The following is a 17,877-nucleotide window of genomic DNA, read 5'->3' as shown; positions in this document are numbered from 1 at the left end:
TTAATTAACTTGTAATTTTGCTTCGAAATCGCTGCAGTCAGTTTTTTTGTAATATTTAAATAAAACAACAATTTTATATTCCTCTTCCATAATTAACTTCCTATATCAATTTATTTGAACAAAGAACAAAAAAAATTAATGCCTTAATCATCATAGAAAAAAATACATAACTTTTGACTTGTTATTTAATATATTAATTAGCACATTATCATATTGCTTTGATGAAAACATAGAGAAGGCTTTTATTTTTCATAAACAACAAAAACTAAAAATGAAAGAAGAAATCAAATGTAGCACAATCTTCCTTAATTAGACAACTTTCGGACAAAACCTAATCCTCTCACGTCAGAATTGATTACTGTTTAATTAAGGTATTTCTGCAACAAACTAGTAAGCAAAGAAGACAATGTTTTTTTTTCCCCATCAGAGAAAGTTTATTTACTTAGAATATGCGCCATCTACTCTTTCTCTCCCTTAGGAGCTACTGTTCAGATCAAAACAACTCAACTCCGATTAACTTTTGTTATTTCACTTAAGTTTGCTTTCATAAAATAAACGATTTTTATTGTTCTGATTTTGTAAATTTTACTTCTTAGTAAGCGTGATTTTAAAGAACATCAATTTTTAAAATGAAACAATTTATAATCAAAATTTTTAGAGGATAAAATATATTTAAATTAAGTGTTTCAATAAATATTTTTAAAAAGCTTTTAAATCCCTGTGTTAATCTATGGAATATTGTTCAAACACCATAGTCAGTTTTAAAAATAATAACTAACATATAAATATTTTATTTGTTCTTCGTTGTTCTCTACCTTAGGAATACTATTAAGATCAAAACAATTCAACTCGGATTAACTTTCTTCATTTAACTTAAATATATTCTATTTCAAAAAATAAATGGTTCTTATCGTCTTAATCTCGTGAATTTTATGTCTTAATTGCGAGTTATTTCAAAAAACGTCAATTTAAAAAAAAAAAATGGAAAAATTTGTAATTAAAACTTTTAGAGTATAAAAAAAACTTCATTCAATATTGAAATAAATATGTTTAAAATAAATAGTTCTTAAATCTATTTTTATATACCACAGTTATATTACCTAAACCATCGCTACTAAGTTTAAAAATTGGAAATTAACATTTAATTTGTTTACTTCTTATTCATTTCTCTCCCTTGGTTCAGATCAAAACAACTCAACTCCGATAAGCTTTCTTCACTTCACTATCATTTAATTTCGTAAAAGAAACGATTTTTACCTCTCCGATTTCGAAAATTTCATTCTTTTATCTATCAATTTATAACTTCGTCAATTTTTGAAATGGAACAATTTATAATAATTTCGTTAGAAAATAAAAAAAAAAGTTCCAATCAAGTGTTTAAATAATATACAATTTTTAAATCTATTTTTATGATATGAGTATTTTTATGTAATGAACAATTTATATCGTGATTAAATGCGCAAATTTTTGAATTGGAACAATTTATAATTAATATTTTTAGAGGATAAAAATAAGTTTCAATAAAATGCGTGAAACTGCTAATTTAGCTTTCTTATAACGAAACAAAATGAAGCAAAAATATTGAAAAAAAAATACGGAGATATTGGAAAAAATGTTATTATAAATTTATAAAGCTTCATTGATTTAGTATGAATAGGACATCTTTCGGAGATTAATGATAAGAAAAAAAAAACGCAACGCAATTTTGTAAAATTTTTTGCTCACGATTTTAAACACCATAACGTAACAGGTAATTTTAAGGGGGGGGGAAACTAATGATTACAAGATATCTTTATTTCAATGTATTAAGTTTAAGACAAATTTAATGGAGAATTAAGGAAATGGATGAAGAATTGGAAATATATGAGAAATTTAATACGCGATATAAAAGTTAGTTTCACAGTTTTCTACCCTGAAGACTTGCAAGCACATTCATTTTCTAGTGAGTAGCCACTTTACTATACTTAGATACCACCTTTAAGTCTAAAGCTCATAATTTCGAAAGTTAAGCCAATAGATATGGTAATTAATTATCAACTTGTATAAAATACAATGATTTGCAAAGAACAATATTCCTAATTAAATATGAAAGGAAAGAGAGATGTATTGACATTAACTGAAAAAAATGATAAAGACTTGTATTCGTTTGAAAAATTTATTTAAAAAAAAAACATTTTGAATCCATGCTCCCGAAATATTAATTATCTATTATGATTCACTGAATATTTGATCTTTGGCCAAATAATTGGTTGTTGTTTATCCCCATAAAAGTAAAAGAATAGTATTTTCAAATACGTTAAACTGTCAGAACACTTATAATCTGGTTAAAAAACAGTTCAACCAACTTCAAACCAAATTAGGTCTATCGACTCAATCTGACATTTACCTGAAAACTACTTCGAATACTTTTTATCTTCTGTTTCATAAATCACGCATTTGTTAAACCAGTTTAAGAAACTATCGTGATTTGAATTATTTTTTTAACCCTCTTGTCATTCTTCAATAATAGAGAAATGCTTAATAAATGTGTTAAATTAACATTAATAGAAATCGGGAAAAAGGTAAAAAATTGGTCTTGCAATGATGTGGGGTTTAAAGAAAAGCAAGTAAAATGTACACGTGTCCCTTCAGGGAAAACGTGTTAAAATTCCGTTCATTTAGCGATTTCGCCTGAAGCATTATTAGCTGTTCATCAAATATTCTGAAACGAATCCTTCCTTGTAGATGAGAAACGTGGTAAAGTTTTATTAATAGAGTTTGTTTTCTCTGAAGTAATTATTCACTTTATAATTAAGAGAATCTACTTAACGTTTGATAATGATAAAAAAAAGCAAATAGTTTTGTACACTGTTAGAATTTTCATTCTAAAACTATGGTGAAATAACCGGCAGCAGTTTATCCATCCAATTAACCGTAAAGTTTACGGTAAGGAACATTTTTTACTTACACGGTTTTGAAACCGTTAACAACTAGTGTGGTTATAAGACCATTAATACAAAAATGTACGGTTTTTTAAACATTTGTAACCAGCATCATTTAATAACTGTAACAACGAACTTAGCTGGACATTGGAGCTATGGTTATGTTTGGTAATTGACATTGGAAGGTGCAGAACTCAAATTGGGAAGAACAGGACAGGAAGGGAATGGATGAAACATTGTGGTGTCAACGCTGGGTCTCGAACCTCTGTTCTGTGAGCCATGAGACTGATAGATTAGCCCTCTCAGCTATGATATGGACCTAGCTGCAAGGAACTAAGTTACTTTATTAGGTAGGCTTTATTGGTGCTATAAAATCCTGGTTGTTTAGCCGTATTAGGTGAGAGTAGTTAATAAACGGTTTTTCTCACTGAAATACCACCTTATTTATGGTTATATGACTGTTTTGTTTGAATATGGTACAATAATGATTAAAATAAATTGCCATTTAGCCAATTTTTCAAAGAAATTTCTAACTGTGTATAGCTGTAAAGTAAATAATTTTTATTTTGCAAGAATATGACGATACATTTATTTTGCAAGAATATATTTTTCATTTCTAATGGCAGATTATGAACAGTTGAATCAGAAAACAAGTAAGAAGAAAGAACTCAGAGGACAACAATACTTAAACAGAGTTCATTAATATAAGATATCTCTAGCCTCCCAATAACGCTCGGTGAGAAAAGTCTTGCCCAGAGCAGGACAGTGGAGTCTCTCTCTCTCTCTCTCTCTTTTGCAAGAATATACGATAATATATTTTTTTATTTTGCAAGAATATAAGATTTAATCGATACTTAGACGAGGAATGTTAGTTGAACGACTTAGATTATTCTTCTGAACTATTTTCAAAAAAAAAATTCTTATTATTCTTATTATTTAATTTCTAATATCTCAGAAAAATGTAATTATTTTTCTGCTTTTGTTTATCAATAGTATTATGAAATAAAATTTCAGAGGAAGTTTTTAATGCCTTGCACAGTACAAAAAGTGCTCATAAATCTTCAATGAGTCTTTTATTTTAAAACATTTAAAGTTTTATAATGTTTAAAAATTGGTGTTTTTAGTTCTTACTTTCAAGGGAAATAAAATGCGTAAATATTAAGATTTTTTTTCATTTAATTTGAGTAAGAAATTCGAGACTTTAATATGCCTTTTGCATGCTTTAATATTAGTGTTTAAAAAATTTCGAATCTTAAATTTTCATATTTTTCTTAATATTATTTTTTTTTATAAAAAATAAAATGAAATCTAAGAACTTTGATATTTTTGAAACGTCTTGAACTTTTTAAAGACTAAGTAAAATAACAAATATTCATATATTTTGAGTTTAGTACAGTTATTATTATGTAATAAGTTTTGAATATATCGCTTTAGAATTGAAAAAATATGGAAAAGTAACTTTTCAAATCTGTGCATCTCTTCAATAGGGAGAAACTTCTATACGGGAAAAATTTAATGTTGGGAAAAAGCGATAAAAAGTTCATTACGTTCAGAAAACGATGAAAAGTTCAATGAGGGGGGAAAAAATAGTAAGTTTAATATAGAGAAAAATAATACAAAGTTTATACCGGAAGAAACGACCAAAATTCAGTAACAGATTCAGAAAAATCACAATTCAGTATAAAAAGCAAAAAATTTCAGACGTGGTGAGGAATAATACGGAGGAAAAGATGGAAAGTTTCATATGGAGAAAAAATGAGGAAAAGTTAAATACAGGGGAAAAGATGAAAAGTTTCATATGGAGAAAAAATGAGGAAAAGTTAAATACACAAAATTCAATCCTGGAGGAAAAAAAAACGAAAAGAAATTCAGTACGTGAAAGAAAAACAAGGAAAGGTATAATGCGTGCAAAATTGTGTGGTTTATTATGGTGAAAAAAAACAATGGAAAAGTTCAATATGGGAAAAGCATTCAATATGGAGAAAACGACGAAAAATTGGAAACATGGAAAAAGAATGAAATTTTCAATACGGCGAAAATATTAATAGTTCATTGTATAAAAAAAAACGATGAAAAGTTCAATACTGGATAAACACGACGCAAAATTCAATATGGGAAAGCCGACAAAAAATTTAAAAAAACGAAAAGAAATTCAGTACGTGAAAGAAAAACAAGGAAAAGTATAATGCGTGCAAAATTATGTGGTTTATTATGGGGAAAAAAAACAATGGAAAAGTTCAATATGGGAAAAACATTCAATATGGAGAAAACGACGAAAAATTGGAAACATGGAAAAAGAATGAAATTTTCAATACGGCGAAAATATTAATAGTTCATTGTATAAAAAAATCGATGAAAAGTTCAATACTGGATAAACACGACGCAAAATTCAATATGGGAAAGCCGACAAAAAATTTAATTTGGGAGGAAACGACAAAAAACTCAACGTGTGGAAAAAACGATTTAAAGTGCAAGTGGTAGTTCAATGTGGAGAAAAAACCATGAAAAGTTCAATAAAGATTAAAAACAAAGCAATATTCAATGTTGGAAAAAAACAAAAAATTTAATATTGAGAAAAACTATAAAAAATTCAATATGCAGAAAAAACGATAGGAAGTTACATATAAGAAAAAAACATTGGAAAGTTGAACTAGAAAGGAAAACGTCGGAAAGTTCAATAGGGCGATAAAACAAAACTAAATTTCATTTTGTGTTCTAATTTAAATAGAAATCAGATTAAACAAGCACCATGAAAAAATATGCAAGGGAGAAAAATTAATACCGATAAATTTCCCCCCTACCTTGATTTTTTTCATCAATTTTCTGTAATAGTCTACATATTTTACAGTAATTCGCTTAAAAACAATTTCTGGCTGGTATTTTAGTTACTTACTATTTAGTTAAAACATACTTGCTTATGATTAGTATTATATTTATACAAATAATAAGCAAACTTATATAATTAATTAAAATCGTAATTATTTTTCAACAATCGTGCTTTGTGTAAAAAATTTTGTTGGTCTAAAATCACTACGAAAATTAATTAAATATTTCTTTTCACCTTACATTTTTTCGTATTCTTAATCAATAATAAAATCTACAGAAAGAATTATCTAAATAGAATTTTTTAAAGAACACTGTCAAGGATCTACGGACAACTTAACGTACTTCATAACTAGATTACAAATTCTTGGCATAGTACTACCATTTAGCTAAAAAGGACTACAACTTTTGGAAAATTTAAGTTCACTCAAATTTGAAAAGATAAATAAACAAAAAATGGTCAAAGTACGTCAAATCTTTAATTGACGTACTTTTCCTGAGAGAAAAATTTTAAAATAATAATAAAAAATAAAGTAGTTGCAAGTGACGCAATAAGGAGACAGATGAAATATGAATGAAATACTATCACGCAAGTCATTCACATCTCTAGTCTCTTTTACGTTATTTCCGTTTAGTGTTAGTTTTCAAGTTAAAAAAATGAAGAACACGTATTAATAATTCATTTAGCATTATTTTTTAATGTCCTAAAGGAAAGTGAAGATATATATTTACTTAAGAAATCTGTGAGAACAATAAAGATTCAAAGTTTCCTAAAGTTTCCAAAGTTTCCTAAGTAATATAAAATAAATTTCTAATTGTTAGAAAAAGAAATCTTGAAAAAAAATTCATTTGCTGTTCATTTATCTCTTTACTCTTTCACGTTATTTCCGTTGTGCTAGTTTTCAAATTAAAGAAAAGTTGGAAAACACAAATTAATAATTTATTTAACATTATTTTCTTAAGTTCCAAAAAAACCGAAAATATGTATTTACATAAAAAATCAGAGAGAACAATAATGATTCAACTTTTCTAAAAAGCAATATAAAATAAATTCCTGATTCGTAAAAATAATAATAATAATTTTTTCTTAATAAAAATTTCATTTATCTATTTACTCTTTTGCGTTATTTTCGTTTAGTGTTAGTTTTCATATTAAAGAAAAATCGAAAAACAAACATAAATAGTTTATTTAACATTATTTTTCTAAAGTCCCGCAGGAAACTCAAACTATATATTTACATCAAAAAACAGAGAGAACAATAAATATTCAATGTTTGTAAAAGATAATATCAAACCAATTTCAGAAAGAAAAAATATGGCAAAAATTTATATGTAATTTATTCATGTTTCCACTTTTGACATCATTTCCGTTTGAGTGTTAGTTTTCAAGTTAAAAAGAATAAAAAAAACACAGATTTATTATTTATTTAGCATTATTTTCTAAAGTCTCAAAGGAAACTGAAAATATATGTTTACATCAAAAATATGACAGAACAATTAAGATTCAGCGTTTCTAAAAGCTAATGAAAAATCCCTTTCTGATTCGAATGAAAATAAATTTAATTTTTTTATCAAAAATTATGTCTTATTTTTTGCAAAGCTACTATAATTTGAAATATAATTGATATGATGTTACTTTATCAAGTCTGTTTTTTTAAAATTCACTGCGTTATACAAAATATTCCACACGCTAAAACTTTATCTCACACTTTGTCAAAGACGTGCATGTTGCTTTTTGTGTGTCATATCTTAACTCACAGACGATTTTCTACGTTCATGAACAATCGTTATTAATTTAACAGTATTTTGTTTAAAAGTTTTGTTCAAAACCATCACAGTTCTTTTCCTATCGATTTTCCATTTAGTTCTATGAAATGGGCCAGAAATATCCACAGGAGAAAAAAGGAAAAATTAAAAAGAGAGAAAGGGAGATGACCTCAATAATTTTTGACCAAATGACTGGATTCTTATGTTCAAAATTGCATTTCCTACGCATAGTAAGGAATATCTAAGCTGTACAAGAATGGTTACAGTTACAAAGTCAGAACTCAAAATTTCATTTACATTCAATAATCGTTATAGTGCTTATATATTTGCTAACTTTGAAAGTTAAGGGCTATCAAAATTTTGTTTAATATAGCAGCAGTATTTTAGTTACAAAACAGTTATTATTTTTGAAAAATTGCGCAAAGCTATCAAATTTAATTATGTAGATACTTGAGCTAAATAATCAAATAACGGTTATGAAAATTTTTCGCCACTGAGATGAAAATTGCACGTAATAAAAATGCATGTATCTTACGCACTTGTAAAATTAAATTCCAACTCAATAATTACCAAAAAAATAATACTAATAATAATAACCGATAATTCTCCAGCAAAAATCAAGATTTATTAATAATAGGCAATAAAGCAGACAAAGATAATAACAATTTTGCGTAGATAACTTTAAATTTGTCATAAATGTCATTTAGATAACCACATCGCCAAGTCAAAGGAAGCTGAAATATTTTCCAGCGTCTAGGGAAAACTCTTTCTCCCTAGCGACGATGATAAGAAAAAAAGTTTATTAATGACGAAAACAAAGAATTTCTTTTTCGTTGCCCAACATTAATATTCAAATAAGCAACAACAGATAGAAAAAAATGCTTGAACAGCAGACTATAAAAATTTTTTTTTAAAAAAGTTTAAAAATAGGACGTCGTCTGAGCTTGTGGCTAAGATGAGTTTGAAAAATTCCCTACTGGGATGTTCTGTAATGACCACCCTTAATAGCGAATTCAGAATTTTTGCGGAAAATGAAGTCAAAATCAAAAATGAATGCACATTTTGGGGTCGCAAATTAAATGTGTAAGCACATCAAAAACGCCATCGAAGGTTAATGAGTTAATCACAAGTGAAAAAGACTTGAATTTGAAAATATAAACCTGTTTGATTGCTGAAAAAAAGGATAAAAAATGACTATTAAAAACACCTCTACGTTTCATTAGGCAATGAAACTTTTTATATGTCTTCCATTAATCCTTCCTCAATAGTTCCTTACAACTTTATTGTAGTCAATAATTATATCTTCGATATTTATAGCAAGATATGGTACTCACGATAAATCATAAGAATTATATCGATATATGGTCCAATACAGCACCAAATATTATTTATCAAATTCCTTAATTGCATAATGATGTCAACTTCAGAATACAATTTTACATTAAATTTAGCGCAATTAAACTAACATAAATTATTTAAAATGTGAAGTGAGATCAGCTTACATCTTTTTCTCACTTCACTTAGTCGTTAGAATTTTCTGAAATCAACTGAAACGATTTTACTCCAAAATGCAACAAAAATAAAATCTAAACTTGTAAATGACGTAGAAAATTAAGAAGACCCAAAAATATCGTAGAAACAAACTTTATTTCAAAGCGTAACTTCCGGCGCATCATATTATAAATCGACAAGCTCCTTTTACAAAACAGAAACCTTCCAGAGGTTTCGGTGCAACGGAAGTTTTGAATGGATGAGTCTGACGTCACGAATTATTTTCCCTGCGCACGTGGTTTCCATAGTAACAAGCATGGCGCCGTATCGGGCATTGCGTCACCGATCACAGCGCCTCTCTCAATAATCGAGTTGCTCCGTAGCTGTGCATCCAGCTCTGGATGATCCTTTCTTTTCTAACGCGGAACGCCCCGTGTTTCCTTCTTCATTTCTAACGCGCGTACGCTCTTGCATTCTCTCTTCAAAAAATAATACTTATTTTGTGTGAAACATGATCGTCTGTGGAAATGAAACACGTCGTGATATAGATCTTACACAATTGCCTCTAGTGCAGGTAAGTTTTTATTTTAATATTTTATGTGTTTTTTAAAATTTTTCTTTTTTATCGCCCCCGCAGCTTGGAACTATTCTGCAACCAACATATGGAATAATCTGCAGTGACCGGGATTTATCCTTTCTCTCCGGAATTTAAAAGAATTTTCTCACGCTGCATTTTAAGTCGGATATTTTAGTCAAATAACTGAAAGTTTAATATTTCTTTTATAATTTTTTTTGCATACATGGTAATATTAGTAATATTTAAAGAAATATTTCTCGTTATATATATTTTAAAATTTAATTTATATTGAGAAAGTGCATGTACTCTTGCGGAAAATTTTTGAAAACTTAGTTTCATCACATTTTAACTTTGTTTATAGTTATATCATTTGAAGTTTTGTAAATTGGCCAAATTATCAATATCAAATTTTAATTGCAAATATATCTATTTGCAATTAAAAATTGATATTTTAGGCAAATGATTATATATATATGCATATACATATTGGTAGATATTAGTAATATTTAAGGAAATATTTCTTCAATTTTTGAAGCTTTTTACATTTATCTGAATATATATTGATCCAGATATTGTATTAACTTTTGCAGAAATTTTTTTATAAGCATAGTATTATCACTATTTTTTTATAGTAGTTTATATTAACTATATTGCATTTTTATAGGGTATATTTATTAGATGTATTTAGTTTCAAAGTATTGAAATTGAAGTTTCATTTCAAGAGCTAATATCTTAATCTATTTTAAATTTGTGGCATATTAAGCCATGTGGCATGCTTTTAAATTTCTGGAATATTATTGCGGCATGTACTATATTGTATAAAATAAAATGTAGTTTTATAAATTGTTGATATTACCTCTCAGATTTTATCGAATATCGCTATAATCAGCTTTTACGCTTAATTTAAGTGAATAACATTTTTATTATCCTACTTTTATAGTACCATGTTAAGCTATATATTCTATAAAAGTATATCGCAAAGTGTTGTGTAAAATATTAGAATTTGTTTCATATTTAAAATATTCGATTGGGAATTTTCTGAAATTTTTGCAGTCTAAATGTTGAAATAGATATTCACGGCATTCTAAAATGTTTTATGTATTTAAATGTAAATTTTGTTTCATACATAAAAAATACAAACAGATTTAAAATTTTCAATGCTACGATTTTTTTTTTCCAATTGTGTCCCGATTATTTATGCTACATATGACCTTATTTAAATTCTCCTTCAATATATTAGACAGCAGGTTTATGAATGAACAATAGGTGTTACATATCGTCTGCGTTTATGAATGATATGCTTTTTATTGTGTGAAATTTGATGCTTCCAGAAATAATCGTCTGCAAAAATGTTATGGGATGAAAATCGCTATTTATGAACAGTTTTCCCCAAATTGTATCAGTGAGGACGGGTGCTGTTACGACTTTCGGGGAATTCCGCGCTTGGAAGGATGATTTTGTAAGAAAATAGTTTTCTTGTTTTTAGAAGGTTTTAAGAGGTTCTGAAGAATGCGTCCTCGTTTTGCAATTTATTTCGAAAGGTAAATTCGCCTTCGAGCATTTTTTGATTTTGATAATATTGAATTATTTAGTGTTAATCTTGAGCTTTGTTAAAAGTAATCTAGTTAAATTTCGTCATATTCTAGTGTTTTTATTTTATATTATCTTATTTCTTTTTTAAAAATTTTTTTAATTGTATTCTCGGTTTTCAATGTAACAGTTAAAATTTTGTTCTGATTATTTGTATTGCTGATCTGTTCTGTAATACACCTTGGCATTTTTTGTTATATATTCGTTATTAAGGCGAAACCTAAAACTTTCCAAATTTTATGAAAATGTTGTGCAATTTCTACTAAAAAAAATCTGACAATCCAATAATTAATCGGGAAAATGAATTACCCTTGTGTTTCTTAACTATTTTTTTTCAAACCTGGTATTTATTATTTTTAGTTAAATTTTTAAAACGCAATTACAGTTTATGCACAAGCTAATAAACTTATAGAACTATACAAAATTTTCTTTTTATTGTGGTTTTGTTTAAATTTGTCCATCTGTCTGTCACAGAGTTATTTGTTTAATATCAAATGTTTTTATCAGCTATCGCAATTTCGTTTAACTTTAAATAGAATTTAAAATTGTTAGATAAATTGAACTGAAACGGTTTAGCACTGAATCTAGTGTCAGAAACTGATGAAAATTGTTTTACTGCTTTATACTATTCAGTGCAGTAATCTAAATTTTACCAGAAAATCACAAAGCTTTAGAAGAGCTCTCTAATTTAAGTAATTACTGGATTAGTATTTAACTACAAGAATAAGGACAATTTTCATTTCGTTACGTTTCCATTTGTATATTGAATTTTAATGAATCGAAGATTGTTGACTCTATTTACTACATAGGGCTTATTAGCTTAATTTTAAAATAGTACCCGAGAGGAGATTAATTTTAAAATGGTAACGGAGAAGATTAATTTTAAAATGGTAACGGAGAAGAGATTAATTTTAAAATGGTAACGGAGAAGAGATTAATTTTGAAATGGTAGCAGAGAAGAGATTAATTTTGAAATGGTAGCAGAGAAGAGATTAATTTTGAAATGGTAGCAGAGAAGAGATTAATTTTGAAATGGTAGCAGAGAAGAGATTAATTTTGAAATGGTAGCAGAGAAGAGATTAATTTTGAAATGGTAGCAGAGAAGAGATTAATTTTGAAATGGTAGCAGAGAAGAGATTAATTTTGAAATGGTAGCAGAGAAGAGATTAATTTTGAAATGGTAACTGGAAAGAGATTAATTTTGAAATGGTAACTGGAAAGAGATTAATTTTGAAATGGTAACTGGAAAGAGATTAATTTTGAAATGGTAACTGGAAAGAGATTAATTTTGAAATGGTAACTGGAAAGAGATTAATTTTAAAATGGTAACTGGAAAGAGATTAATTTTAAAATGGTAACTGGAAAGAGATTAATTTTAAAATGGTAACTGGAAAGAGATTAATTTTAAAATGGTTACTGGAAAGAGATTAATTTTAAAATAGTAACTGAGAACCCCTCTCGGCTAATTTTGAGAAAATGCAGATTTTTCTTGAGAACTGAAGTCATGAAGCTATTTGATTCAATAGTAATGTAGAACCGTGTAGTAATTAAGATAGTAATTCTTGAGATTAAAACAAATGTCCAGCACTTACAACAATAAAAAACTGCATTTTTTAATTGTTTTAAACTAGTTTAAAGGTTGATAGATTTTTTTTATCGTTGACTTGTCCACTTGATAGACTCGATCTTTGCAGTCTTAAAGGTTGTTCTATTTTGGTTTATTCTGAACTAAAAAGTTACTGCGTTGACGACATTCTATCTTTGTGCTTTGTTTATTTTTTCTCGTATGTAATATTAGTTGTTTGAAAGGGAGATCTGTTATAGTAAATTAAAAATTAAGCGATGTTTTTAAAGTTTGATGATAAGTATAGATAAAGTATAAAAATTTCAGAGAAAAATTGTTTTAAGTATTCAGATTGCAGATTCTAAAAATATAATGATAAAAAAAAAAAAATTCTAGTTTGGAAACAAACTTTATAAGATCATAAACTCTTATGCAGCTTTGCTACATTTTTTCAGAATTTAAATTAAATATCTATTAAAATGGAGTAAAACAAATCTAGGCATTTTTTATTGATAAAATTAAAATGTTTCTCTATTGCAACAGTGCTAAATATTAACATTTTTATTATCTCAGACCCGCATAATTTTATATTATATATTTATCTTTTTTCGTTTAAAATTCCCATTTACAATTAGCTTCATTGAATATAATTATAGATCAGCAAATGATCAGTAGCTCGACTTGCTGTGGGTGAAGGCCACGGTGAAGGATCTGGATATCGCGCAATTACCCAGTTCTATAGAATACGGTAACATAAAAAGAACACCTTGAATTTTAGATTACCTTTTCATCTTTCAGCTGCTATGCTGAATTGTGCGGCATTGCGATACAGATAAATACGCTTGAAAATTCAGTATTTTGCACTAATTATGTTGTTTTTCAATATCAGATTTGATATTTAAGTATTCGAAATGGATAACTATTTACGTCTCGCCCACATTTTAGAATCTTTTTGATTAAAATGGTTTAAAAATTATATTTTAATTTAAAGGTGCTCAGCATGTCGCGCGGGTGTCAAATGCCCGTTTGATTGTACAATGTCTGTCTGTTTTCAAAATAAAAGTAGGAAGAAAAAAAAACTAAACAGCTACAAATTTTTTTTCTTCCTTAAAACCAATATCAGTAAACTTGGGAAAAGATACTTAGTTTAATTCATTGCTGTTCTATTCGCTGTTTTTACATTATTTTGAAAAATTTTCATTCATTGTTTCGTGGAAAATATGCAAATTAAAAAAGTATATTATGAAAAAAAATTATTTTTTCCATATTGAAAGCTCAAACGTATGTACTTTAAGATTGTTAAAATGCTTGAAAAATTTAAAATGTTTTCAATTAAAAATACTAAACAACTACTTTTAATTTTTAGGAATTTTTTTAAATTTAATATTTTTATTACGCTAATTAATTGTCAAAATTTAATGTCTTTTGCATATGTTAAATTCACTGCTGCTTTCCAAGGAGAAACGTTTAAGGCTCTCTTTCCAAATAAGCTGAGCACCAAATAAGCAAGTTAATTGCCAGAAATGTAAAAAAAATATTTTTTTCTTTTGCGATAACTTTCCATTCTTACGGATTTCAGTTTTAGACATCAGTTTGCGATCGTATGCCTGCTCCCAGCAATCGGTTTCTATTGAGTAACCAAACTATGACCCTAACGGGTTAAATATAAAATCTAAATATTCTACTGGTCTGTTTACCTTCAGATAAATGCGTGTTCTAAGAAACCCTAATGATCTTTGTTATAATGCTGTGATCCTAATGATCTTTCTAACATCAAAGTTACTAACACCATTACTTTTAGAACTTAGCATAGGGAATTCGCCTTTTTCGTTGCACTAGGCGGAAAACTGAATTAAAACCCTTTTAATTTATTTTTGCTTAATATATTTAGCATTTTAAATGCAATTTTATTTCCGAGTCGTTAATTTATTTCAGTTATCTAAATTATTTAGTAAGTTTTTATTAGTATTTATTCCATTTAGTATTTGGAGGCTTTAAGTATAGTTGCAATATGCAGATTTGTTAAAAAGAAATTTATCTATTTAGAACTTAATCGATTAAGCATTTGTTTCAATAATTTATTATTTGATTGAAAAATGACTATTTTGAACATCGTTAGCTTAATAAATATAGCAGATTATATTTTTCACGCAATAAGTAATTTTGCAGAGCTGTAGAGTTGGCAGTGGAAATATTCGATTCCCGAACTAGTCTGAGAATGACAAGCGTATTTCTAGAGAAAATCTTGTTATTTCCGTATTCATAGCTGCCAACTCTTCCAGCTTTCCCGGAAGATTTTATTTTTATTTTTAAAGTGGTAGCCTCACTAATGCTATTCAATTAAAACTTTTTGAATTATAATAATAATTATAAATGAGTTTGATCACCACTACATATAATTACAACAGATATAATAGAAGCATAAGTTTTTCTGATAGCGAATTTCAAACTGTTCAAAATATAAATATATTTTTGAGTAAGATTGTTTTAATACCACTTGAGTCGGCATGTAGGCGTATTTCACTTAGAATATTTAATAACAATAATTTTTTAATAATAATTAGAGTTGTAATTCGCGTAATTATAAATAGCTTTCTGGGACCTAACTTTTAACTAACCAGAGTCTAGTGGATTGCTGTCAGAACTGCCATAGACTCTACAGCTCGGCTTTCTTAAAATGATACTGGCACAGCATGTCCTCATTTGGAACGTGCGCCACTAAGCCCTACATTCAATCTTAAAATGATAGTAGTTTCTAAGTATGGCGGAAGTGTATAATTTGTAAATATTTATTTTATTATTTAATTTTAAACATAGCAAGTGAAATACTTGTATCTCTTTGCTATGCTTTGTTCGAGTAAAGCTAAGTCTAAAGAGGAATGTACGCCTTAGTTACAGAATTTAAATCTGTCGTACATATGAGAAGTTCGAAATAATTCGTAGAAAATCAGTGAAGCCCTTCTGCGGATCAAAGCACTTGACAGTTTTACGAACAGCTGACCGTAACATTTTACTGCTCTTCCGATATGATTTACATTAGAAACGCTGATTGTCGCCTGACGAGACGAAAAATATTCCACCTCAACAATCGATCCGTAAAAATGACGTCTAGACTGGCAGTGCCCCCATTTCGAACAATCGAACAGAATGTTCGGACTGCATGACAAAATTTCGAGATTTTAGTATACTTTGTTTACTTTTATCGCAGGTGAATATTGGAACTGACAGGCATAGGTTTGGCATAATGTATAACAGACTTTTCGATTAACAGCCCACTTTTAAGTTGTTAAGCGTTTAAATAATGTGTAAAAGTTTATTTAGAAAATATTTGAGCTCTTTAGTTGTAATAATATCGGAAATGATATGGCAATAAAAGACTATGTGATGAATAGGAGTAAGTGTTAGAATCATTTCTTATCCTTTCTAATATGGATTTTGCATCCATCTTGTCCTTTCTAGTATGGATTTTGCATCCATCTTGTCCTTTCTAGTATGGATTTTGCATCCATCGTGTCCTTTCTAGTATGGATTTTGCATCCATCGTGTCCTTTCTAGTATGGATTTTGCATCCATCTTATCCTTTCTAGTATGGATTTTGCATCCATCTTATCCTTTCTAATATGGATTTTGCATCCTTCTTCGTCCTATAACTTTTTCCGCTTAGCTAAATGCTCACAGGATAGACAGTTTTAGAAGTGAGTCTCAGCAAACCGGTTTCTGTGATTGGAATTAAAGTTAATTAAATATACCTGTGGACTAGGCAGCATGTTGTATAAAGGAATAAATTTCAACCAAACATTCAAAGAGCTTGTGACTGTACTGTACCTTTCTCTCCGAATGTGACATTTTTACATCAAGCTGTTCCTTAATATACTTTCCAGATAGCTCCCACAAATGTAATTTACTTGGTTTTTCAAGATTCCTTTAATTTTCACTGGATGGCTAATTTGCTCCAGTTTCTTCAGTTCATTGTGACATAATTTTGCAGAAAACAAATAAACCGCGTTAGAAATTAAAATATTGAAAGAAGAAAAAAATTCTAACATGTGATTTTTTTTAATATTTAATAAGTAGAATTTTATAAGTTTCATGGATTTTTCTTGAAGCATAATTTCCTATTTATTTTCTAGATTTCTTCCCACTTCAATTAAAGCCTAGCAAATAAATTTTCGGTTGATATTCAAATATTAGATCTCCATAATTTCAATATTTTTTCAAAGTTAAATGAAAAATATTTAAATCTAGATTTCCTGGGGGAAAAATGAAATTTCTTCAACTGAGCTACCAAAACTATTCTTAAAGTGCAGAAAAATGATATAATTTCCTTTAAAACAGTAAATTTCAAGATGGAAAATTCCAATAATTAAGTTTACTTTTTTGCATCGTAACGCATCGACCTGCAAAACATCGTACTTTAAACATAGTATAATAATCCGACATAGTTTAAGAAAAAGAGTTTTCGAAAAACATGATTTTAAAAAAAGGTGATTTCGTTAATTGAGTGGCCATTTATCATTCCTAAAATAAAATAAAAAAAATTAAGTTTTAGTTCAAATTTCCAGAAAATTTAATCTATTTAGTGTAGCAAATGTATAGCAATAATCTCGTATTAAATTACTGTGCGTACATAATATAAGTAGCTCTGATGCGATGCAATATTTGATTATAATTTTTAATGGCTCATTAATATTGACTGCATTATTTGATCATTCGTAACTTAGTTACAATCGAACAATATACCCGGCAAGATTTCGATATACTTTGTTTGCTTTACCTACAGGTGAAAGTATAAATTGTCAATAATGACTCTACAAAACCTTTGACCTCAATATTGCGAATTGCTCAACAAGCAGTTATCTTTCATCAAGCCTTTGGTTTCGATAAACTTAGCGCAATCGATCAAAGATGTCTTCATTACAATCATTGTTGGATGGTCCTCCATCTCTATTATAACTGTCGCGTTGCAACATTTGCCGTTTTTTAATATGTAATGAATCTGAAAAGTTTAATATCGCGTGGGAAAATACTGAATGTTTCTGAGTTAGATTAGAACAAGATGTTATCAGTTTTAATATTGCGTGTTGACTGCAGAGCTCTTATTCTTAATATTTTTTTTCTTCAAAAAATAAAATTCGTTAAAATTA

At 28.1% G+C, this 17,877-nt stretch overlaps 1 protein-coding gene across 2 annotated transcripts in view; it reads left to right on the top strand.

Annotated features, from left to right (window-relative positions):
* The window catches only part of LOC107436297 (terminal nucleotidyltransferase 5C), a 154,399-nt gene that overhangs the window by 99,438 nt on the left and 37,084 nt on the right, over nt 1-17,877 (top strand). The window contains exon 1 of one of the 2 annotated variants that reach the window (XM_016047946.4): nt 9,332-9,576. The exons of the other annotated variant lie outside the window; for it this stretch is intronic. Within the exon in view, the coding sequence (XP_015903432.2) occupies nt 9,514-9,576 (63 nt within the window). The 5' untranslated portion in view covers nt 9,332-9,513. Of the gene's footprint in view, nt 1-9,331; nt 9,577-17,877 lie in introns of those variants that run through there. 2 annotated transcript variants of the gene reach the window in all.

Source organism: Parasteatoda tepidariorum, chromosome 3 (assembly GCF_982258835.1).
Source record: "Parasteatoda tepidariorum strain Cologne lab strain chromosome 3, Ptep-v5.0, whole genome shotgun sequence".
In the NCBI taxonomy this organism is placed as follows: Eukaryota; Metazoa; Arthropoda; class Arachnida; order Araneae; family Theridiidae; genus Parasteatoda; species Parasteatoda tepidariorum.
This window is presented reverse-complemented; position numbering and strand designations above follow the sequence as displayed.